We start from the raw sequence: 24,690 nt of genomic DNA on the forward strand, positions 1-24,690 counted from the left end.
AAAAATCCTGAATCACCATCTCTGATGTTTGGAAGCTACAAAAACCCTCTGGTTCCATAAGCTTTTCTTTTATCATACATCACACTGTAGTGCTGGTAATTAAGTCTCAGTACTCTTTCTGTTGCCACCACAGAGAAGAGTTAGAAAGCATGACAGCTTACCTTCAGAGCTGTGACAGTGGTGGGGTCCCGGACTCTGCCATCCTCATCCTTCAGGTTATAACCCTCTGGTCGCTTGTCTCTCTCACTGATTTTCCACAACTTGACAGTTTTATCTGAAAGAACAAGAAGAACTGTGAGAACTATGCTCCCAGGTGTAGGGGTTAAAATAAGAAAGAGTAAGGTACAAAAACGTGTGCTGACAGGACATCAATGTGCTGATACATAGATGAGGGTGAGCAAGAACAGTGAACAAAATTGGCATGACCAGAATAGACAGAAGATAAATCACATAAGATCAATCAGGCCTTTCAATTAACCTGATTAAAGCAAATGAAGCCAACACATGCTGGCATCTTGGAACATTTCCAAGCCTAATCTGCAAAGCAAGTAAACACAGACTGCAGCTTAACATAGGTCAGTGAACTTGGGTATATTAGAGTTTATAACTCTGTGGCAGCAAATTTTATTTCCCTTATGCTATTTTACCCAAGTGAGTATAACTTAGCATATTTTTTTTGGGTTCAATAACAGCTGCTCAAATAGGCCATGTGATGCTTGTGGGTGTGGAGTTGGTAACTTCAGTCCTGGGGGATGTACCAGATACTGCTAGTTTTCACCTTTCCTTTAAACAAGTAAATCCTCCCAAGTTTTGGCATTCTAAATATTTAACCAATCATGAGATTGAAATAAAAACTGATCTGGCTTGCCATTGGTGGAGAGGAGGAAGTAGGCAGCATTCTGCTGAGGCAGCCAGCGGATCTTGTTGATCTTTTCCTCAATTTCCAAGCTTTTCAGGTAGTCGAATTCAGGCTCATGGCTCTGAAAAGTGCTGTAAACGTTGTACTCCCCTCGTCGGTGTGGCTGGTTTTTACTCTGAAGAAAACCAATGATGTTAGATGAATTTAACAGTATTTCATTTATTTTATTTCATTTAAATTTACAACCCCAAGGCAGAAAAAGTTGGGACAGTATGGAAAATGCAAATATAAAAAAAAGAAAGCAGTGATTTCTAAATTTACTTTCACTTGTATTTCATTGCAGACAGTACAAACACAAGATATTTCCTGTTTTGTCTGGTCAACTTCATTTCATTTGTTAATATTTTGTCATGGTGATTGTGGTTCTCATGAACGGTTTTGCACTCGGGTCTTCATTGATGGACAGATGGTGGCTTTAACAAAATAAAGTTCATGCTGGGACTATAGTGAATTTCCTGGTTACACGGTTGTACTTTGTGACTATATACACTCACCAGCCACTTTAATAGGAACTTGTTCTTGATTCTAAGATTCTTGTTCTTGGCTGGCAGGAGTGGAACCCAATGTGGTCTTCTGCTGTTGCATGCTGAGATGCTTTTCTGCTCACCATAGGTCTAAAGAGTTGCTATATCCTTCCTGGCAGCTCAAACCAATCTGGCCATTTTTCTCTGACCTCTCTTAACAACAAGACATTTCCACCCACAGAACTGTCGCTCACTCAATGATTTTTTGTTTGTCGCACCATTCTGTGTGAACTCTAGAGACTGTTGTGTGGAGATCAGCAGTTTCTGAAATACTCAAACCAGTCAATCTGGCACCAACACCCATGCCACAGTGAAAATCACAGAGATCACAGTTTTTCCCCATTCTGATGTTTGAAGTGAACATTAACTGAAGCTCTTGATTAGTGTCTGTTTGATTTTATTCATTGTGCTGCTGTCAAGGGATTGGCTGATTATATAACCACATAAAACAGCAAGTGTATGGGTGTTCCTAATAAAGTGGCCAGTGAGTGTAGGACAGTTATAGAAGCAAGATATTTATAATCACGCTATCTGTGATCACGCAAATGAGGATGGGTTCCCTTTTGAGTTTGGTTCCTCTCAAGGTTTCTTCCTCATGTCATCTGAGGGAGTTTTTCCTTGCCACCATTGCCTCAGGGATAAATTTATTAGGGATAAAATTAGTTCAGATGTTTAAAGTTTTTATTTTTCTGTAAAGCTGCATTTGTGGCAATGTCTGTTGTTAAAAGCACTACACAAATAAACTGACTTGACTTGACTTAATATACATCCATTCCTGCATTTCAGGCCCATTTCATTACAAAAAAAATTTGGGACAGCGCAATTTAGGGCTAGTAATTAGGTGAAACAATGAAATAATATGATTTGAAAAGGGTGATGTCAACAGGTGACTGTAATCATGATTTGGTACAAAATCAGTATCCAGAAAAGGCCTAGTCTTTGAGGAGCAAAGATGGGCCAAGGAGCTCCAGTTTGTCGACAAAGAGAATGAGAAATGACAATGAGAAAATCATTGAAATTATTAAAAACAATGTTCCTCAAAGAAAGATACAAAGGCATTTGGATATTTCACCCTCTATGATGCATATTATTGAATGATTCAAGGAATCTGGAGGAATTTCAGTGCATAAAGGGCAAGAGCGCCTTACCTGTGATCTCCGATCCCTCAGACGGCACTGCATCAAGAACCATCATTAATCTATAGCTGATATAACCACATAGGTTCAGGATTACTCTGGCAAACCTTTGTCAAGCAGAACAATAAGGAGTTACATCCGCAAATGTCAGTTAAAACTTTACTGTGCAAAAGGTAGCCTTATGATTGTTAGGCTTTGGGACTATCTTGGCCTCTAGAGGTCGCTATTGTATCTTTGACTTGTCATGTTTGTTTTGACAGCTAGGTGGTTTGTGTTTATTTTGACAGCCATGTGCTTCTCTGTTTTGTTAGTCATGTGCCTTGTTAACTGTCCCACCCTTTCTTCATTGCCAATTTTGTCCTGGTCATGTGTTCAATTACTTTGGGTATTTATACTACCCCAGTTTGTGTTTCTAGTCACTGAGTCTTTTGTGCTGTTTTATTGTGAGTCACCTTTTGTCCTGTGTATCTTTGCCTTTTGACTTTAGTTTTTGGGTTACTGCTCTTTTGGGACTTTTTGGAACTAGTTTTTGTTATCTTGGAACTTTGCCATTTTTTGTATCCTCTGAGTGTTTGGATTTTTGCTTTCTCTTTGGTTTTGGATTTTTTTGGACTCTTGAAAACTTTTTGTATCTCCTGTGTGTTAGGATTTCCTGACTGATAGAAATTTTACCTTCGTGGATTTTGCTTTTTTCACAAGCTGTGGATTTTCCTGAACTTCTGTGCTCTGGCAAATAAACTTCACTGAACTTTAGCTTTGGCCTCACTCCTCTGCACTTGAGTCATTCCTCCGCCTAGCCTAGTGGGTGTTTGCTGGGTTACTACACCAGTGACCCGGGTTCGATTCCCAGTCCTACCTAACAGAAAGACTCAGTCATGACGGACTCAGCAGAGGCTTCTTCAGCTGCCTACCTGACAGAACTTCAGAAGATAACGGCCGCCCTAACAAGCTTTGAAGCCACCATGGACAAGTACTTGTAAGCCAACATGAGACCCTTGCTTGCCATGATGCACTGCTTCAGCAAATTGGGAACGCCCTTGCACAGCTGACTCCTCTGCCCCCATCCCCTCCTCCTGTTCACCCGTCTGCTCCTCCAGATCCTCCCTCTGTTCCAGTGCCTCCTGCCACGCTGCCTCCTTCACCTCATGAACCCCGCCTTCCTGCACCACAGAGGTACGATGGCAAGCACGGTGAGTGCCGGGAGTTCCTTACCCAGTGTCAACTCACCTTTGAGCTCCAGCCTACCACCTACACTACGGACCGCAGCAAGATTGCATATGTGATAACATTGTTACGGTAGCTGATAAGGCACAAGCTTGGGCAACAGCCATCTGGCAGAGACAGGGACCCGAGTGCTCCGATTTCAAGAGGTTTATGGAGGAGATGCTTCGTGTTTTTGATCAGTCGGACATCAGCAAAGATGCAGCCAGGAAGCTCATGTCCATCCGGCAGGGAGGAAGTGTGGCAGACTACGCCATCTCGTTCCGGACGTTCGCAGCAGTCAGTGGATGGAATGAGACTGCCCTGGCTTCAGCTTTCCACCATGGTCTGTCTGACTCCATCAAAGACGGTCTGGCCTCGATAGGTTGCCCAAGTGACCTTGAAACGCTGATCTCACATGCCATTCGCCTTGATAACAGGATTAGAGAGTGCAGCCAAGACCTGAGCCTCCCTTACCTCACTGCTTCAACCTGGAATCTGTCCACCTCCTCCAGTGTCCGTCCGGAGCCCATGCAAGTTCGCCGAACTCGTCTCTCCGCATCTGAGAGGGAGCGCAGAAGGAGGGACAAGTGCTGCATCTACTGTGGCAAGCCTGGTCATTTCCGAGCATCATGTCCCGAGCTCTCGGGAAAAGGACCGTCCCGTCCAGCCGAGGGAGGGTTGTGACGGGGACTACTCTTTCTCCCGAACTTCCTGGCCAAGGAGTCTACATCCCTGTCTCCATCTCCTGGGGTGAGTCTGTCCACCCTTTCCAAGCATTGTTAGACTCTGGGGCTGCTGGAAATTTTATGGATGTTCACTTTGCCTGAAGAATCAATATCCCTGCTGTACTCCTTGAAGCTCCGTTGTCTGTGTCTGCTCTGGATGGCCAAGCTTTAGGTGATGGAAGAGTCACCCAAGTAACTTCTCCAGTTCTTCTCCAGTCTCAAGGTCACAGAGAAGAAATATCCCTGCACCTGATTCATTCACCAGAGTTCCCAGTTATTCTAGGCTTTCCTTGGCTCACCTGCCACAACCCTCGCATAGACTGGGTAACTAGCCAGGTTGTGGAATGGGGCCCTACATGCCATGCCTCTTGTTTGCTCTCTAGTTCTCCTGTGTCTCCTGCCGAGCCCCCTGATCTCACCGAGCTATCTCAAGTTCCCACAGAGTACTGGGATTTGAAGGAGGTTTTTAGCAAAAGTAGGGACACCACTCTTCCTCCTCACCGTGCCTATGACTGTGCCATAGACTTGCTCCCCGGTGCTACCCCTCCTCGGGGCAGGCTGTTTTCCCTCTCTCAGCCAGAACGCAAGGCCATGGATGAATACATCAAGGATGCCCTGGCCTCTGGATTCATCCGCCCCTCCACCTCACCTGCTGGTGCAGGCTTATTCTTTGTCAGCAAGAAGGATGGGGGATTGCGACTGTGCATTGACTACAGGGGCCTGAATAAGATCACAGTACGCAACCGCTAACCCCTTCCGCTGATGTCCACAGCATTCGACCTGCTCCAAGGTGCTACAGTCTTCACCAAGTTGGATTTACGGAATGCATACCACCTCATCCGTCAGGGAGACAAATGGAAGACTGCCTTTAACACCCCATCAGGACACTATGAGTACCGAGTAATGCCCTTTGGACTTACCAACGCATCAGCAGTCTTTCAGGTCCTTATCAATGACGTCCTGAGGGATGTGATCAACAGATAAGCTTTTGTTTACCTCGACGACATTTTAATATTCTCCAAGTCTTTGCATGAGCACCGCCGCCATGTCCGTCAGGTTCTTCAGAGACTGCTAAAAAACAATCTGTTTGTGAAAGCCCAGAAATGTGAATTTCATGTCCCAGAGGTCTCCTTTCTGGGCTTTATTGTACGGACGGGTCAACTTCAGAGGGATCCAGCCAAGACCCTGGCCGTCCGGGACTGGCCCACTCCCGAGTCCATGAAAGGAGTTCAGCAGTTTCTAGGATTTGCTAACTTCTACTGCAGGTTTGTCAGAAACTTCAGTTCGGTAGCAGCGCCCATATCTGACCTCACCAAAAGGATAGGGGGGCCTTTTGTCTGGTCTCCTCAAGCTGAGAAGGCTTTCAAGGACCTCAAGCACCGCTTCTGTACTGCACCCATTCTGGTCCTCCCTGACACATCGCAACCCTTCATTGTTGAGGTGGACGCTTCGGACAGCGGCGTCGGCGCTGTCCTCTCTCAACGCTCGGATGGAAGGCTGCACCCCTGCGCATACTTCTCCCACCGTCTGAGTCCTGCGGAGTCCCGTTATGATGTGGGTGATCGAGAACTGCTTGCGGTCAAATTGGCCCTTGAGGAGTGGAGACACTGGCTGGAGGGAGCTCAATATCCATTCCTGGTTTGGACGGACCACAAAAACCTGGAGTACCTCTGGCAAGCCAAGAGACTTAATCCACGACAGGCTAGGTGGGCCTTGTTCTTCAGTCAGTTCGATTTCACCCTGTCATACCGCCCCGGCTCGAAGAACACCAAACCCGATGCCCTTTCCAGACAGTTCTCTTCCACTAACAGGGAGAGTGAAGTTGGGCCTATTATCCCTGTGTCCCGGATTGTGGCCCCTGTCCGCTGGGGTGTTGAGGAGGCTGTCTGACAAGCTCAACGCCAGGACCCCGGTCCCGGAACGGGTCCACCTGGTCTCTTGTACATTCCACGCCAAGCTCGGGCCAAGGTTCTCCAGTGGGGTCATTCGTCCCCTCTCACCGCTCACCTGGGGGCTTGGAGGACCCTGGATTTTTTGAAGAGACGCTTCTGGTGGCCAGACATGGAGAAAGAAGTGAGGGCATTCGTCCTGTCCTGTGAAGTGTGCACCAGAAGCAAGAACCCACGGCAGCGTCCCCAGGGTCTCCTGCATCCTCTGCCCATTCCTCGGCATCCCTGGTCTCATGTGGCGGTCAACTTCATCGCGGGCCTTCCAGCTTCACAAGGTAACACTGTCATTCTAGTTATAGTCGACAGGTTCTCAAAGGCCTGTCGTTTCATACCTCTGTGCAAGCTCCCTTCTGCCCTTGAGACCACCAAACTAATATTCACTCATGTCTTCCGAGTCTTCGGACTCCCACAGGACATGGTCTCCGACCGGGGGCCCCAGTTCTCCTCCCGAGTGTGGCGGGGCTTCTGCAAGCTGATCGGGGCCACTGTCAGCCTCTCCTCTGGGTTCCATCCCCAGTCTAATGGCCAGACTGAGAGGCTCAACCAGGACCTGGAAACCACCCTGCAAGGCCTGGCGATGGACAACCCGACATCGTGGAGCACCTGGTTGCCATGGGCGGAGTACGCCCATAACACCCTTCAGTCATCGGCCACCAGGTTGTCCCCATTCCAATGCCAGTTTGGGTTCCAGCCACCTTTGTTTCCTGAACAGGAGGAGGACACTGGGGTGCCCTTGGTCAATCACTTCCTGAGACGGTGTCATAAGACCTGGAACAAGGTCCGGAGGACTCTCATCCGTACTTCCAGGGCCAACCAGACTCAGGCCAACCGCCCTAGACGGCCCGCCCACAGTTTTTGTCCTGGGCAGCAGGTTTGGTTGTCCGCCAAAGACCTTCCTCTACGGGTGGAGAACCGCAAACTTTCCCCTCGTTATGTTGGCCCCTTCAAGGTAGTGCACAAGGTGAACCCGGTCGCCTACCGACTCCAGTTGCCCCGGTCTCTGAGAATCAATCCCACATTCCATGTGTCCCTGTTGCGGCCCGTACTGTCGTCCCCTTATGCCCCTGCCCCTAGGAATCCCCCGCCTCCCTGCATCCTCCATGGACAGACTGTGTTCACTGTGCGCCGCCTGCTGGACTCCCGCCGGGTCCATGGCGGTCTCCAGTACCTAGTCGACTGGGAGGGCTATGGGCCTGAGGAGCGCTGTTGGGTCCCCGCTCGGGACGTTTTGGACAAAGGACTTTGTCGGGACTTCCATTTGGCCCATCCTGATCGCCCTGGGAACGTCAGGAGACGCTCCTTGGGGGGGGGGGGGGGGTCCTGTTAGGCTTTGGGACTATCTTGGCCTCTAGAGGTCGCTATTGTATCTTTGACTTGTCATGTTTGTTTTGACAGCTAGGTGGTTTGTGTTTATTTTGATAGCCATGTGCTTCTCTGTTTTGTTAGTCATGTGCCTTGTTAACTGTCCCACCCTTTCTTCATTGCCAATTTTGTCCTGGTCATGTGTTCAATTACTTTGGGTATTTATACTACCCCAGTTTGTGTTTCTAGTCACTGAGTCTTTTTTGCTGTTTTATTGTGAGTCACCTTTTGTCCTGTGCCTTTTGACTTTAGTTTTTGGGTTACTGCTCTTTTGGGACTTTTTGGAACTAGTTTTTGTTATCTTGGAACTTTGCCATTTTTTGTATCCTCTGAGCATTTGGATTTTTGCTTTCTCTTTGGTTTTGGATTTTTTTGGACTCTTAAACTTTTTGTATCTCCTGTGTGTTAGGATTTCCTGACTGATAGAAATTTTACCTTCGTGGATTTTGCTTTTTTCACAAGCTGTAGATTTTCCTGAACTTCTGTGCTCTGGCAAATAAACTTCACTGAACTTTAGCTTTGGCCTCACTCCTCTGCACTTGAGTCATGCCTAGCCTAGTGGGTGTTTGCTGGGTTACTACACCAGTGACCTGGGTTCGATTCATAGCCCTACCTAACAATGATAACTGTGTCAAGAATTGCGGTTGACTTCTCTGGGCTTGGTGGCATCTGGGATAGACCATAACACGGGGGAAATGTAATGTGGTCAGATGAATCAGTATTCCAGGCCTTTTTTGTAAGAAATGAACACCATATGCTCTGGACCAAAGATGAAAAGGACCATCCAGACTGTTACCAGCAACAAGTCCAAAAGCCAAAGTCTGTCATGGTATGGGGTTGTGTCAATGCCCTTGGCAAAGGTAATTTATGCTTCTGTGATTGCAGCATTAATGCAGAAAAGTGCATTTAGAGTTCCGGTTATGGCGCGCAGCTGAAAGGTCGCTTGGACAGAGGGCTCCGCCTGATTTGAAATAAATTGTAAACTTTAACAGTTAATATCGTGCGAATTGTGACCCAAAACAATTCTAAGGTGTGGACATCGTATTATGTCGAGGAATCGAGGGAGAAAACGGGAAAATAAACCACTAAAACACGACATTGGACTTTTACAGGAGGACGAACACGAAGTTGACAATATGCTAAGTCAGGACGAAGCTAGCAATGTGAGTCAAATCCTGTCAGCTATTCAGTCACTCAGAAATGACTTTAACGCGCAACTACATGAAGTTAGAAACGAATTCTCCACGCAGTTGCACGAAGTGGTTACGTCCAACCACGGGATTAAAGAGGCTATAGGGACCTTCTCAGAAAGACTCACTGCAGCTGAGAGTCGCATTAGTGCGGCGGAGGACCAGATCTCCTCGCTCACACGAGTCACTGACACCACACAAGAGAAGGTCCACAAACTAGTTATGCAGATGGAGGAGATTGAGAACCAGCGCAGGCGTTGTAATCTAAAACTGGTTGGAATCCCTGAGGGCTTTGAAAAACGAGACTGCCGTGAGTTTCTGAGGGCATGGCTACCGCAGGTGTTGGATATCGAGCATCAACTAAACATCGAGCAAGCATATCGCCTGGGTACGACGCCGTCAGCACAAAACCAACAACAGAGTGTGACAAAGCCGCGTGTTGTGCTCGTGAAATTTCTGTCTTATCGTGACAGAGACACCGTGTGGAACGCAGCACGTCGGAAGGAGGTTAAACTTGACAATAACCCTGTGATGTTCTTCCCGGATCTGTCACCAAAGGTCCAGAAACAACGAAAACTTTTTGATGGGGTAAAACTACGACTGAGACACTTGAATAGAGACTATGGACTCATGTTCCCCGCGCAACTCCGAATTTGGCACGAAGACGCCTGGCACTACTTCAAATCTGCGGAGAAGGCTGATAAATTCATCGACAAGCTGCCGCCCTGCAACCCGCGAGAAAGCCGACGCGAGTCCTCCGAGGAAAATGGGTAGTAACACAATAACAATTTTGGTTCATAATCTAGATGGTCAATAATAACAGAATGTGTAACTGCTCTCCTCTGACATGGTATGGTCATATTAGTCAGAGATAAGCCATGGTCTGGTCTTGGCCACTGTGGACTGTGAAATATTTTTCTTATTGGTCACAAAAGTTTTTTTTTTTTTTCATCTCTTAATTATTTTGGCGGAGTTTACATCCAATGCTTTAATTTGTTGTCTACTGTTCATTTTTCTTTATTGTGACTACTGTTGCTCACTGCTCCTTTTATAGGATCAGGTTGGAGCCTAGCTGGGACACTGATCATTGGGGGGAGGTTGGGATGTGCGTTTTTGTTCGCACTGAGACGGTGTTTAGCCTTGTTTGGGATAGGCCTTGGTTTAGTGTGTTATGTATCTGTTTTGAAGGCACATTATTGAAAATACTATATGTTCTGATTATTAAGACAACAGTGGTAGTGTTTAATTTTCAGATGGCATGAGCAGGGATTTAAAGATAAATATGATTTCATGGAATGTAAGAGGTCTTAGAAAGTTGGTGAAGTTGAAACAAGTAACATCCAGATTGAAACAACTAAAAACACAGATTGCCTTCCTTCAGGAAATTCATTTACTGTCATCTGAACTTGCACCTTTAAAAAGGAGATGGTCAGGGCAGGTCATAGCAGCAACATATTCTTCTCATGCAAGAGGGGTAGCAATACTTATACACTCCTCTATTCCTTTGAAAATTCATAGTACCATATTGGACCCTGCAGGCAGATATTGTGTTGTGCGGGGTTCCTTATTGGGCCAGGGTGTTAATTTGGTATGTGTGTATGGGCCTAATAATGATGATGCTCCCTTCTATGACAATTTATTTTTGACTTTATCATCTCTGTATGGCAGCTTTTGTCTAGCAGGGGACTTCAATTGTACACTGGATCCAGCTCTTGATAAATCCTCAGGTATTGATGTCACACACATCCAGAGCAGGAAAACAATTCAACATCACATAAATAAGCTGGGTCTCTGTGACATTTGGAGATACAATAACCCGTCTAAACGTGAATATTCTTGCTACTCTGCTACTCATAATTCATACTCTCGTATTGATTATTTTCTTCTGTCTAAATCTCTTATAGAAAACGTGAATGACTGTGGGTACAAAAGTATTGTCATTTCAGATCACGCACTACTGCTGCTCTCCTATACTATTACTGGAGCTTCCAAAGGACCCTCAGTGTGGCGATTAAGCCCAAGATGGATCCATGATACGGAGTTTTTGACATTTCTTGAGGCAAATATTGATATCTACTTTAAAATTAATACTAACCAGACATCAGCCTCTATTAGATGGGAAGCGTTCAAGGCCTTTATCAGAGGTCAAATGATCAGCTATACAAGCAGTATCTCAAATAAACAACATATAAAGCTGACAGAGCTGGAAAAAGACATTAGGGAATTGGAAGAAGAATTTAATTTCCACAATTCGAACCAAACTAAACAAAAACTGGACATTCTTAGGGCTCAGTATAACGAGTTGTCAGCAAATAAGGCAGCGTCTAGTCTAATGAAACTAAAACAGTCATTCTATGACCAAGGGGAAAAAGCAGGGAAGCTATTAGCTTGGCGCATAAAATCTTTAGAGAATGAAAGAGCAGTCTTGGAACTTGAGTCTGAACAAGGGAAACCAATTACTAATTTACAAGATATTAATAATAATTTTCAGTCATTTTATTCAAAACTGTATACATCAGAAACTAAAGCAACTCCTCACTCACTTGGAACTTTTTTAGACCAAATAGACATACCTATACTAGATGACAACGCTCAAAAAGAACTTAACTCCCCAATATCCCGGTGTGAATTATCAGAGGCTATTGATAGTATGAATGGAGGGAAAACGCCAGGACCCGATGGCATTCCAATTGACATCTATAAAAAATTTAAAGGTATGCTACTTAGCCCCTTGTTAGAGATGTGTGAAGAATCACTAGAGAAAGGGGAATTGCCCTCAACACTAAAGACTGCACTTATAACCGTAATATTAAAATCTGACAAACCTTCAACAAAATGCGAATCATACCGCCCAATATCTTTGATCAATAATGATGCTAAGATAATAGCCAAAGTTCTTGCACGCAGACTAGAGAAACATTTGCCATCTATTGTTGAGCCAGACCAAAATGGTTTTATTAAGGGTAGGCAGGGTTTCCACAATATCCGTAGGGTGTTAAATATTGTTCATGCTAAAAAAGAGGCACCTGACATGGCCATAATAGGTCTTGATGCTTTAAAGGCATTTGATATGGTTGAACACACATATTTGTTTGAAGTTCTTAAGCGTTTTGGTATAAGCGGTTACTTCCTTGACTGGATTAAGACTTTGTACTTTGACTCCAGAGCATCAGTACTGACAAATCACATGGTATCCAAACAGTTTCCTCTCTCCAGAGGTACAAGACAAGGATGTCCCTTGTCACCCCTTCTTTTTGTGTTGGCCATAGAGCCCTTGGCTATTGCAATCAGAAACAACATTGACATAACTGGTATTAACGTAAATGATATTGAGAATAAAATAGCACTCTTTGCTGATGATGTAATTGTTTTCCTGACCAACCTGAAGCATTCCGTACCTGCTCTATTGAAATGTATAGAAACATTTGGGAGCTTTTCTGGCTATAAAGTCAATGCAACAAAATCTACTATTATGTTCCTGAAAAGCTCAGAAAGATTAACTCCACCACTATACACTCCCTTCAGGAATATTCAGGATAGTTTTACCTATCTTGGAGTTAAGATTACACCAACAATAGAATCACTGGTACCCACTAATTATGACCCCATAGTTAAATCTGTGATAGGTTCTATAGACAGATGGAATTCCCTACCACTATCCATGATTGGTCGCATTAACATTCTGAAAATGAACATTCTTCCTAAACTTCTTTACCTCTTTCAAACCATTCCACTTGCCCCTCCTACCAACTTTTTTACCAAAATGAAACAGATCTTTTGTCATTTTATTTGGAATAATAGACGCCCCAGGTTACGCATGACCCTGTTGTACTTACCATATGATAGAGGTGGGTTAGGAGTCCCTTTTCTCCAAGGATACTACTGGGCTGCACAATTGAGAGCAGCTTCCTATTGGTTTGACACTACATCACTTCCCACCTGGGTGAGGATTGAAGAAAGTACAACTTCAAAAATCCCCCTCAAGCTGTATCTTCATTCAGCAAAGCTTTCTATTTTGAAGAAACTTACCCTAAACCCTTTTGTTAGACTTACAGTGATTGTGTGGCATGAGGTATTGAATTACTTGAAAGAAAATGCTGCTTTGTCCCAATTCACTCCCATCTGGGGAAATAAGCATTTCACACCAGGCACCAATGATCTTGGCTTTAAGATATGGGCTAATAAAGGTATCAACAAAATATCAGATCTTTATGATAGAGATGTCTTTTTAAATTTTACTGACCTCAAACAAAAATTTAACATTGATGCTAAACACTTTTTCAAATACTTACAGATTAGACATTTCATAACAAAAACTCAAAACTCCTTGAGCCTGCCCTCCTTGAACTCCATTGAAATCATAGCTGTGAATCTTTGCGGTAAACCTGGACTTATCTCCCGTTTCTACCAAATAATCACTACAAAACAAAAAGAATCCTCAGAGGATAAAAGACGTGCCTGGTGTCTGGATCTTAAGGAAGAAATTTCTGTTGAAGAATGGAAGTACGTATGTTTACAAAGCCAAGTCCAAACAATAAATACTCGGTTTAAATTACTTCAGTACAAATGGCTTATGAGAACATATATCACTCCTGTAGTACAACATCGTATTGATCCTAACACACCTGATCTATGTTTTAAATGTGGTACACATAAAGGTACACTATTTCATTGTTTTTGGGAATGTTCCACTATCCAGGAATTTTGGAAGGAGATAATTACAACTTTGTCTAAGATTATCGATGTACCTCTCCCAGTATGCCCTAAGCTTTGTATACTGGGACTTTTCCCAGAAAATTGTACACTCAGTAAGTATGAGAAATCAATGGTCATATATTGTCTACTTGAAGCAAAACACAAAATTTCTTTGTCATGGAAATCTATGTATAGGCCATGTAAACAAAAGTGGGCAGAAGGACTATTACATTGTATTGCTATGGAAAAATTGACTTACTTGATCAAAGGGAAATATGACAGATTTGTTAAGATCTGGGAAGTGTTTATGGAATTTGTGGAAGGAGGAGGTCTTTCTGACGCTGTGTAATTATTGTCCTTTGTTTGCTCATGTCATTCTTTTATTTTTTTAACCAATGTTAAGGTCCAGCTTCTATATTTATCTACTGTTGTCTCTGATGATTATGTCTCTTAATGTGCCTTTTTGTTCGTGTTGTTTTGTTTTTGTGTGTTAAGTAAAAATCAATAAAGATATTTGTCAAAAAAAAAAGAAAAGTGCATTTAGATTTTGGAGCAACATATGCTGCCTTCAAGACAACATCCTTTCCATGGATATTTCAACAAGACAATGCAAAACCACATTATGTACACATTACAAAGGAATGGCTGTGGAAGAAGAGGGTGCCTGTCCCCTCTGTCCCTAATGGAAAGTATGTGGTGAATTTTGAAATGAAAAATATGATGACAGTCCTGTACTGATGCACAACTTAAAACCTGTTTGCAAGAAGAATGGGGGGGAAAAATAACACCTGAAACGCTTCATCACTTGGTATCTTCAGTCCCTAAACATCTTTTAAGTGTTTGATAAGATAAGATAAGATAAGATAAGATAAGATAAGATAAGATAGCCTTTTATTATCCCACAAGGGGAAATTTACATTGTTATAGCAGCAAAATATATAAAGATAAAAAGATAAGGCAGTGAAGGAGTAGTGCAAAAGTACTAAGTATACAAAAAAGAATATATAAGAAATGAACTACACATTTAGAGATAAAAAAAATTAACAAACTTGCATAAATTAAATGGTTTGCACATATATAGTTAACATACAGTCGTGCTTGAAAGTTTGTGAACCCTTTAGAATTTTCTATATTTATGCATTAATATGACCTAAAACAACATCAGATTTTCACACAAATCCTAAAAGTAAATAAAGAGAACTCAGTTAAACAAATGAGACAAAAATATTATACTTGGTCATTTATTTATTGAGGCAAATGATCCAATATTACATATCTGTGAGTGGCAAAAGTATGTGAACCTTTGCGTTCAGTATCTGGTGTGACCCCCTTGTACAGCAATAACTGCAACTAAACGTTTCCAGTAACTGTTGATCAGTCCTGCACACCGGCTTGGAGGAATTTTAGCCCATTCCTCCATACAGAACAGCTTCAACTCTGGGATGTTGGTGGGTTTCTTCAAATGAACTGCTCACTTCAGGTCCTTCCACAACATTTCGATTGGATTAAGGTCAGGACTTTGACTTGGCTATTCCAAAAAATTAACTTTATTCTTCTTTAACCATTCTTTGGTAGAACTACTTGTGTGCTTAGGGTCATTGTCTTGCTGCATGACCCACCTTCTCTTGAGATTCAGTTCATGGACAGATGTCCTGACATTTTCTTTAGAATTCACTGGTATAATACAGAATTCATTATTCCATCAATGACAGCAAGCCGTCCTCACCCAGATGCAGCAAAACAGGCCCAAACCATGATACTACCACCACCATGTTTCACAGATGGGATAAGGTTCTTATGCTAGAATGCAGTGCTTTCCTTTCTCCAAACATAACACTTCTCATTTAAACCAAAAAGTTCTATTTTGGTCTCATCTATCCACAAAACATTTTTTCGATAGCCTTCTGGCTGTCTACGTGATCTTTAGCAAACTGCAGGCAAGCAACAATGTTCTTTTTGGAGAGCAGTGGCTTTCTTCTTGCAACTCTGCCATGCACACCATTGTTGTTCAGTGTTCTCCTGATGGTGGACTCATGAACATTAACATTAGCCAATGTGAGAGAGGCCTTCAGTTGCTTAGAAGTTACCCTGGGGTCCTTTGTGACCTCGCCGACAATTACATGCCTTGCTCTTGAAGTGGTCTTTGTTGGTCGACCACTCCTGGGGAGGGTAACAATGGTCTTGAATTTCCTTCATTTGTACACAATCTGTCTGACTGTGAATTGGTGGAGTCCAAACTCTTTAAAGATGGTTTTGTAACCTTTTCCAGCCTGATGAGCATCAATAACACTTTTTCTGAGGTCCTCAGAAATCTCCTTTGTTTGTGCCATGATACACTTCCACAAACATGTCTTGTGAAGATCAGACTTTGATAGATCCCTGTTCTTTAAATAAAACAGGGTGCCCACTCACACCTGATTGTCATCTCATTGATTGAAATCACCTGACTCTAATTTCACCTTCAAATTAACTGCTAATCCTAGAGGTTCACATACTTTTGCCACTCACAGATATGTCATATTGGATCATTTTCCGTAATATATAAATGACCAAGGATAATATTTTTGTCTCATTTGTTTAACTGGGTTCTCTTTATTTACTTTTAGGACCTGTGTGAAAATCTGATGATGTTTTAGGTCCTGTTTATGCAGAAATATAGAAAATTCTAAAGGGTTCACAAACTTTCAAGCACCACTGTAAGTGGATTACAAAGGTGGTATTGCATGTGTAAGTATTGTACAGGTATTATTAACAGTATTACCCAGGTAGTATTGCACAAGTAAGTCGGTATATTGCACAAGAGCCATTTTAACCATGTGTAGCTAGCAGTTTGCTGTAAAGTACTGATGCTGATAGTCAGTGCACACAGTATACGTTCAGAGGGGTTTCTATGGATGTAGAAGTGATCTGGACAGTATTGTTCATTATTGTGAGGAGTGTCTGGTGCTGTGCTTGGTGAGGTGCTGGTTGTACAGTCTCACAGCAGTAGGGAGGAAGGAGCTGCTGTATCTCTCCTTAACATACCGCAGATCGAGGAGCCGGTCACTGAAGGAGCTGCCCAGTGCTGCTACTGTCTCCGGCAGTGGATGGGAGGTGTTCGCCATTAAGGATGACAACTTGGCCAACATCCTCCTCTCCCCCACTACATCCACTGAGTCCAGTGTACATCCCAGGACAGATCCTACCTTCCTAATCAGTTTGTTCAGTTTTTTCCTCTCTGCTGTTATAATACTGCTTCCCCAACAGACAACTCCATAGAATATGGCTGATGCCACCACAGAGTCATAAAATGAGTTCAGAAGTGGACCCTGAACTCCAAAGGCCCTGAGCCTCCTCAGCAGGTGGAGTCTGTTCTGGCCTTTCTTGTACAGGGTGTGTGTGTGATCAGTTCAGTCCAGTTTATTGTTCAGATGAACACCCAGGTACTTGTAACTCCTAATGATCTCAATATCCTTTCCCTGAATGTTCACTGGGGTAGGTGAAGAGAACCTCGTCCTGCAGAAATCCACCACCAGTTCCTTGGTTTTACTTATATTGATCTGGAGGGAGTTCTGTTGGCACCAGTCCACAAAGTTCCTTGTCAGTTCTCTGTACTCACCATCATCGCCATCTAGGATATAGCCCACAATAGCAGAGTCATCAGAGAACTTCTGTAGATGACAGGTAGTTGTACTGTATCTAAAGTCTGCAGTGTAAAGTATGAACAGAAATGGGGCCAAGACTGTCCCCTGTGGAGCCCCTGTGCTTCAAAGAATGGTGTCTGACACACAGTCCTTTAGTCTCACATACTGTGGTCTGTTTGTGAGATAGTCCATAGTCCACGAGGTAAGATGATGGTCCACCCCTGCGCTTTCCATCTTACTCCTCAGAAGAGTCGGTTGGATGGTGTTGAAGGCACTGGATAGATCAAAGAACATGATTCTAACAGTGCTTCCTGCCTTTTCAAAATGAGAGAGAGATCTATGAAGCAGGTAGATGACTGCATCTTCCACCCCGATGTCTGACTGGTAGGCAAACTGCAGGGGATCTATAGCTGGCCCCTCCAGTGTGCGGAGATGTGCCAGAACAAGTCTTTCCAGAGCCTTCATCAGGTGAGAGGTCAGCGCCACTAGTCTATATCCGTTTAACTCAGTGGGGTGTGCAGTTTTTGGTATCGGAACTACATATGACGCCTTCCAAAGGACCAGCACTCTTTCCTGTTCCAGGCTCAAGTTGAAAATGTCCCGCACTATTCCACACAGCTGGTCAGCACAATGCCTCAGGAGCCCAGGGTTGATGCCATCAGGACCTGCAGCCTTTCTTGCCTTCATCTTACTCAGTACCCTCTTGACTTGTCCTCTGTCGAAGGACAAAGAAGAGCACAGCTGAGTGCTCGGTATTATGCATGGAGGTGTGAAGCACTGAGCTGGAGGTATGATGGTTGAGGGGTGCTGAGAGGGTGAGAAGGAGGTCTGTGGGCTGGGTGACGATGACCAGGAAGGGACAGTAGCAGTAACACATACATTTATGGGAACATTATTGTCAGGAAAGCAGCATTGAGGCAGATGTAAGCGCAGGGAAGGTTTTTAATTACAAGCATGCTATATACAAAATGTGAGACAAGGTCAGAATACCAAAATGAAAATAAATGAAACTGAAAGCAAACCAAAAGCAGAGTCACTAAATAGAGTACTAAACACAGCTAGGAACAAACATGACAATAAACAGTGTTAATACTTCACAAAGTGTTAGTGTAGACAGCGTCCTTATATGCGCACACCCTTATTGCCCTCCCCATCAGCAACAGGTGTTTCCAATGATGAATCATCCCAAGGGTGTGCGCAACGCACTCTGTGCTAATGGACATGAGTGGTGAGTGGGCGCTCGAGCTTTGCTGGGCTTGAGCATGCAAATGCATGAGAATTATAAAGTGGTAAATGCTTTAGTGCCAACTTTTTTGTATTGTACTGCAAGAATCAAGATTGAAATGTGTTAATTTAAAAAAAACACAATAAAATTAATGAGCTAAAACATCAAATAATGTGTTGTTGTATTGTACTGAGTGCAATACAGGTCAAAGATTATTTACAAATCATTGTTTTCAGTTTTAAATTCAATTTCAACCTACTGTCCCAACTTTTTCTAAATTGGAGTTGAAATTTAAAGGAACAACAATGACCCATTTCGTCACTCACCTCTAGGAAGGACATGTCTTTGAAAATGGCAGACTATTAAATGCAATTTGCACAGTATGAAGTAATATGCCTCATGCTAATATGCAGTAAACATATGCCCTCTGTGTCAATACAATTATATATAGACAGTGGTGCTTGAAAGTTTGTGAACCCTTTAGAATTTTCTATATTTCTGCATAAATATGACCTAAAACATCATCAGATTTTCACACAAGTCCTCAAAGTAGATAAAGAGAACCCAGTTTAAAAAATGAGACAAAAATATTATACTTGATCATTTATTTATTGAGGAAAATGATCCAATATTACATATCTGTGAGTGGCAAAAGTATGTGAACCTCTAGGATTAGCAGTTAATTTGAAGGTGAAATTAGAGTCAGGTGTTTTCAATCAATGGGATGACAATCAGGTGTGAGTGGGCACTCTCTTTTATTTAAAGAACAGGGATCTATCAGAGTCTGATCTTCACAACACATATTTGTGGAAGTGTATCAAGGCACGAACAAAGAAGATTTCTGAGGACCTCAGAAAAAGCGTTGTTGATGCTCATCAGGCTGGAAAAGGTTACAAAACCATCTCTAAAGAGTTTGGACTCCACCAATTCACAGTCAGACAGATTGTGTACAAATGGAGGAAATTCAAGACCATTGTTACCCTCCCCAGGAGTGGTCGACCAACAAAGATCACTCCAAAAGCAAGGCGTGTAATAGTCAGTGAGGTCACAAAGGACCCCAGGGTAACTTCTAAGCAACTGAAGGCCTCTCTCACATTGGCTAATGTTAATGTTCATAAGTCCACCATCAGGAGAACACTGAACAACAATTGTGTGCATGGCAGTGTTGCAAGGAGAAAGCCACTGCTCTCCAAAAAGAACATTGCTGCTCATCTGCAGTTTGCTAAAGATCACGTGGACAAGCCAGAAGGCTATTGGAAAAATGTTTTATGGATGAGACCAAAATAGAACTTTTTTGGTTTAAATGAGAAGCATTATGTTTGGAGAAAGGAAAACACTGCATTCCAGCATAAGAACCTTATCCCATCTGTGAAACATGGTAGTATCATGGTTTGGGCCTGTTTTGCTGCATCTGGGCCAGGACGGCTTGCCATCATTGATGGAACAATGAATTCTGTATTATACTAGTGAATTCTAAAGGAAAATGTCAGGACATCTGTACATGAACTGAATTTCAAGAGAAGGTGGGTCACGCAGCAAGACAACGACCTTAAGCACAAAAGTTGTTCTACCAAAGAATGATTAAAGAAGAATAAAGTTAATGTTTTGGAATGGCCAAGTCAAAGTCCTGACCTTAATCCAATGGAAATGTTGTGGAAGGACCTGAAGCGAGCAGTTCATGTGAGGAAACCCACCAACAATCCAGAGTTGAAGCTGTTCTGTACGGAGGAATGGGCTAAAATTCCTCCAAGCTGGTGTGCAAGACTGATCAACAGTTACCAGAAATGTTTAGTTGCAGTTATTGCTGCACAAAGGGGTCACACCAGATACCGGTTTTGAGTGAACGCTGGTGCTTTTGGCTGCCGCTACTCTTCGGTCCCGTATTTGTTTGTTATTGTATTATTATTTTTAGCATTTTACTTTCATGCTATCTGTGTGTTTTTATTTTCTCCTAATCTTCTTTGGAGATGGGTTTCTTATCTCGCGCTACCTTGAATCTCATCTGCAAATACTTGCCTAAACAGTAACGTTACCTGTTGAGCGGATTCCAGGAATACCTGTGTCAGACTTCTAACGCCCTCGGAAACCTGTTTTGCTCTTGACATCCTAAGATAAGCCATCTGCTACTGTTGAAATCAGGAGATAGACTGTGTATTGACTGGGGATTCATCTTATCTACCTGTCTGGACTTTAACAGGAGTTTACTGAACTGTTGGTCAAACTAATGGACTAGGCTACTACTAACGCTGACTACCCTGTGTCCGCCTTACCTGTTCTTTTGGGTAAGTCTCTTACTCGCTATGAGGGTAAGTTTTTGTTTGAATGAACAAAAGCTCTCCTAGCTCTCCCTAGGGCTGGCTATTTTTGTTGCCTGCCCTCTGGAGTGTCAAGTGAGTATCCTGTTGGCTAACGTGTTAAGGGCACAGGTGTCTGTCTAGCTGTTCTATGTGTAGCCTACGTTTGCTTGCTTGGTGCATGCAACAGTGATTCTACTCTGGCTCCTTGTTTTTGATCTAAGCCACCGACACCGGCTTTACAGTGAGCCAAAACTTTTGCATCGGCTTTCCTGGGACTTCTCCATGGCACTTAAATATTCATCTGCCTATCTCCACTATTTGGGGAATAAAACATATAAGTTCCCTGACACTCTGCTTGCGCACAAACATCTTGGGTTCCTGCGTCGGCCTAAATATATACACAGGGGCTCTGGACGGACGTTTGCTCGCCATCAACATCCAAACAACGTTGATTCGTTTTGGAGCTGGAATCGTAACATCAAGTGGACTGTCGTTGAGAGGCACTCTGTTGACTTTACGAACTTGTGTTCCATAAATTTAGTTAAAACTTCACAGAATTGCCCTTCCTCAAGAAATGCGCAGTTTGCTTTATTAAATTTGCGATCTCTTAATAAAAAAGCACCCTACATTAATGACTTGATCACTGATGTTGGCATAGATGTATTATGTTTAACTGAAACATGGCAAATACCAAATGATTTTCTGGCTTTAAATGAAGCTACTCCTGTAGGATATGAGTATATGGAGAAGCCACGTTTACACAAAACACAAAAAACATAGCTACAGCTGATTTATTTGACACACTACATCCTATTCTGACCACTAAATCATTAAACTCATCCCCTGAGGAGTTAGTCATGCTCTATAAATCTCACCTTGCTGACTCTCTCAATCACCTTGCCCCCCTGAAGACGCATACTGTCTCTTTCTCTCACTCTGCTCTGTGGTTTACACCTGAGCTTTGTAAAATGAAGGCTGCTGGTCGGCAGCTGGAGAGACTAAGTCATAAAACTGGCCTGACAGTTCATGCACTAGCATATAGTAACCATGTCTCTGCCTATAAAGAGTCTCTAATTGATGCCAAGACCAGCTATTACACCACCATTATTTCCAGAGGCCAAGGAAACCCCAGAGCACTTTTTTCTACTGTAAACAAACTTATTTTGCCTGCTCAAAACTTTCCTCTTACTCCTTCCACTGATCTTTGCTGTAAATTTCTTGAATTTTTCCAAAATAAAATCAACTCTATATACAAGCAGATCAAATCCACTTCCATCACTCCCTCTAATGTCCCCTTTTCCTGTCCACCACCAGTTGGATCTTTCTCTGTTTTTTCATTAGTTGATGAGCAGTATGTCTTTGGCTTAGTATCTAAATCCAGGCCTACCACCTGCCTCCTCGACCCTATGCCCACCTCTTTGGTCAAGATTTGCCTGCCAGTTCTCTGTCCCCTGCTGGTTAAGATAATAAACTCGTCCCTTTCAACTGGATTAGTCCCTCAGGCTCTCAAAACAGCAGCTATCACTCCTGTCTTGAAAAAACCTGGAGCAGCTATTGATGATTTTAAAAATTATCGCCCCATTTCCAATCTTCCCTTCATTGCAAAAGTCCTTGAGCGTATTGTTGCCAATCACCTCCAAGAGCATTTAACTCAATATAATCTTTGGGAGAAGTTTCAGTCTGGGTTTAGGACCATGCACAGCACCGAGACTGCCCTGGTCAAGGTTGTCAATGATTTGTTGTTAGCTGCTGACACTGGCCATGTCAGTATACTTGTTCTCCTCGACCTTACAGCAGCTTTTGACACTGTATGTCACAATCTTTTATTGAGCCGCTTAGAAACTCTGCTTGGTATCACTGGTTCTTCTTTAGCCTGGTTTAAATCTTATCTTACCATGAGAGAACAGTTTGTGTCAATTGGAGACTTTAGATCCCCGAAATCACCCCTCCTTCATGGTGTCCCTCAGGGCTCTGTCTTGGGACCCTTATTACTTGTAACATACATCCTTCCTCTTGGCCACATAATACAGCATTATGGGCTTAACTTTCACTGTTATGCAGATGACACCCAAATTTATATTCATACCAAACCCTCTCATTCACTCCCTCCGTCTAATCTCGTCAACTGTCTAAATGCTGTTAACAACTGGATGGTGCAGAATTTTCTTAAATTAAATCAAGACAAAACAGAAGCCATCCTCATTTCCACCCCTTCTATCTTGAAAAAACTGGAGCACCCACAGCTATCTATTTCTGGTTATTTCACTTCCACTACTGTTGAATTAAGAAATTTGGGTGTTATTCTGGACTGTACTCTCACTTTTGATTCACACATTAAAAGTATCACTAAAACAGCTTTTTTTCACCTGAAAAGTCTCTCCACACTCCGTCCCTCCTTGACTTCATCTGCAGCTGAAACACTTATACATGCTTTTGTCACCTCAAGACTGGACCACTGCAATGCCCTGCTCGATGGTATCCAAGCCAAGCGACTAAATAGGCTGCAATATGTCCAAAACTCAGCTGCTAGGGTACTCACTCACACCAGGCCCTGGGATCATATCACGCCTGTTTTATACAACCTGCACTGGCTCCCAGTTAAATACCACATTCAGTACAAAATTATTTTACTTGTTTACAAATCCCTACATAACCTGGCCCCTCCCTATTTATCAAATCTCCTAACTCCATATCAGTTACCTTTAAATCTTCGCTCTACAGATGCCCACCTATTAGCAGTCCCTTACTCTCGGCTCTGTTCTATGGGTGACAGAGCTTTCAGTGTAAATGGCCCAAAGCTGTGGAATGCCCTGCCACTAGCGTTACGCCAATGCTCAACACTGTCCTCTTTTAAGAAACAGCTAAAAACACATCTCTTTAGCTTGGCTTTTTCTCTTTGATTTTTAACAACGTTATTGTTATTATTGATTTCTTATTATTTTATTATTGTTATTGTATTGTTCTGCTTTTATTGTTTGTTTTCTACTGTTCAGTGTCCTTGGGTACCTTGAAAGGCGCTTATAAATAAAATGTATTATTATTATTATTATTACTGAAAGCAAAGGTTCACATACTTTTGCCACTCACAGATATGTAATATTGGATCATTTTCCTCAATAAATAAATGAGCAAATATAATATTTTTGTCTCATTTGTTTAACTGGGTTCTCTTTATCTACTTTTAGGACTTGTGTGAAAATCTGATGATGTTTTAGGTCATATTTATGCAGAAATATAGAAATTCTTAAGGGTTCACAAACTTTCAAGCACCACTGTACAGTATATCCTCGGCAGAGGGTTGGAACAAATAAGTATATTATATGTGGGTTTTTGGGTATGTATCTCTGTTCTTGTTCTTTTTTGGCTGAAATCCACAGATCTCTGTCATTTGTACTGCATTGCAGTGGCACATGTGTGGGCAATTTTTAGTTTTTTTTTCTCTTTGTTTTCAGAAGAAGTGAGCAAGGCATTAACATAAGACCTTTTGATGAATCATGATTGTGGGCAATCTCAATCAGACTATGGAATCCCAAAGGGTGCACTATCTATTTGGGAAGCATTAGAATCAATAGACAGGAAAGAGAAGAGTTGAATGGAGTGGGATATCTTATGCCATGTACACACGTAGCCGGGTATTTTTAAAACCGAACATTTTCCCCCCCCCTCCGTTTATAAAAATGTTTTATCCACACCACCTCGTCTTCGGAAAAAATCCCTTCCACACATAACCGAACATCTGCGTTTTCAATCACATTCATAAGCATTCCAAACCTGTAGATGGTTATTTCCCCAAATCCGACCCCCTAATCACATCGCCTGTGCTCTTGGAGCAGTAGTTGGGC

General features: G+C 42.8%; 1 protein-coding gene across 4 annotated transcripts in view; it reads right to left on the reverse strand.

The window, feature by feature from the left end:
* The window catches only part of ppp2r2bb (protein phosphatase 2, regulatory subunit B, beta b), a 181,602-nt gene that overhangs the window by 46,022 nt on the left and 110,890 nt on the right, over positions 1–24,690 (reverse strand). For all 4 annotated transcript variants that reach the window (XR_009655734.1, XR_009655733.1, XM_060935889.1 and 1 more), the window contains exons 3-4: positions 869–1,034; positions 162–274 (exon numbers count right to left, since the gene is read on the reverse strand). Coding sequence is in view for 2 of the 4 variants with exons in the window: in XM_060935889.1 (XP_060791872.1) it covers positions 162–274; positions 869–1,034 (279 nt within the window). In the remaining 2 variants the exon portion in view is untranslated. The remainder of the gene's footprint in view (positions 1–161; positions 275–868; positions 1,035–24,690) is intronic.

This window comes from Neoarius graeffei, chromosome 12 (genome assembly GCF_027579695.1).
Source record: "Neoarius graeffei isolate fNeoGra1 chromosome 12, fNeoGra1.pri, whole genome shotgun sequence".
Classification (NCBI taxonomy): domain Eukaryota; kingdom Metazoa; phylum Chordata; class Actinopteri; order Siluriformes; family Ariidae; genus Neoarius; species Neoarius graeffei.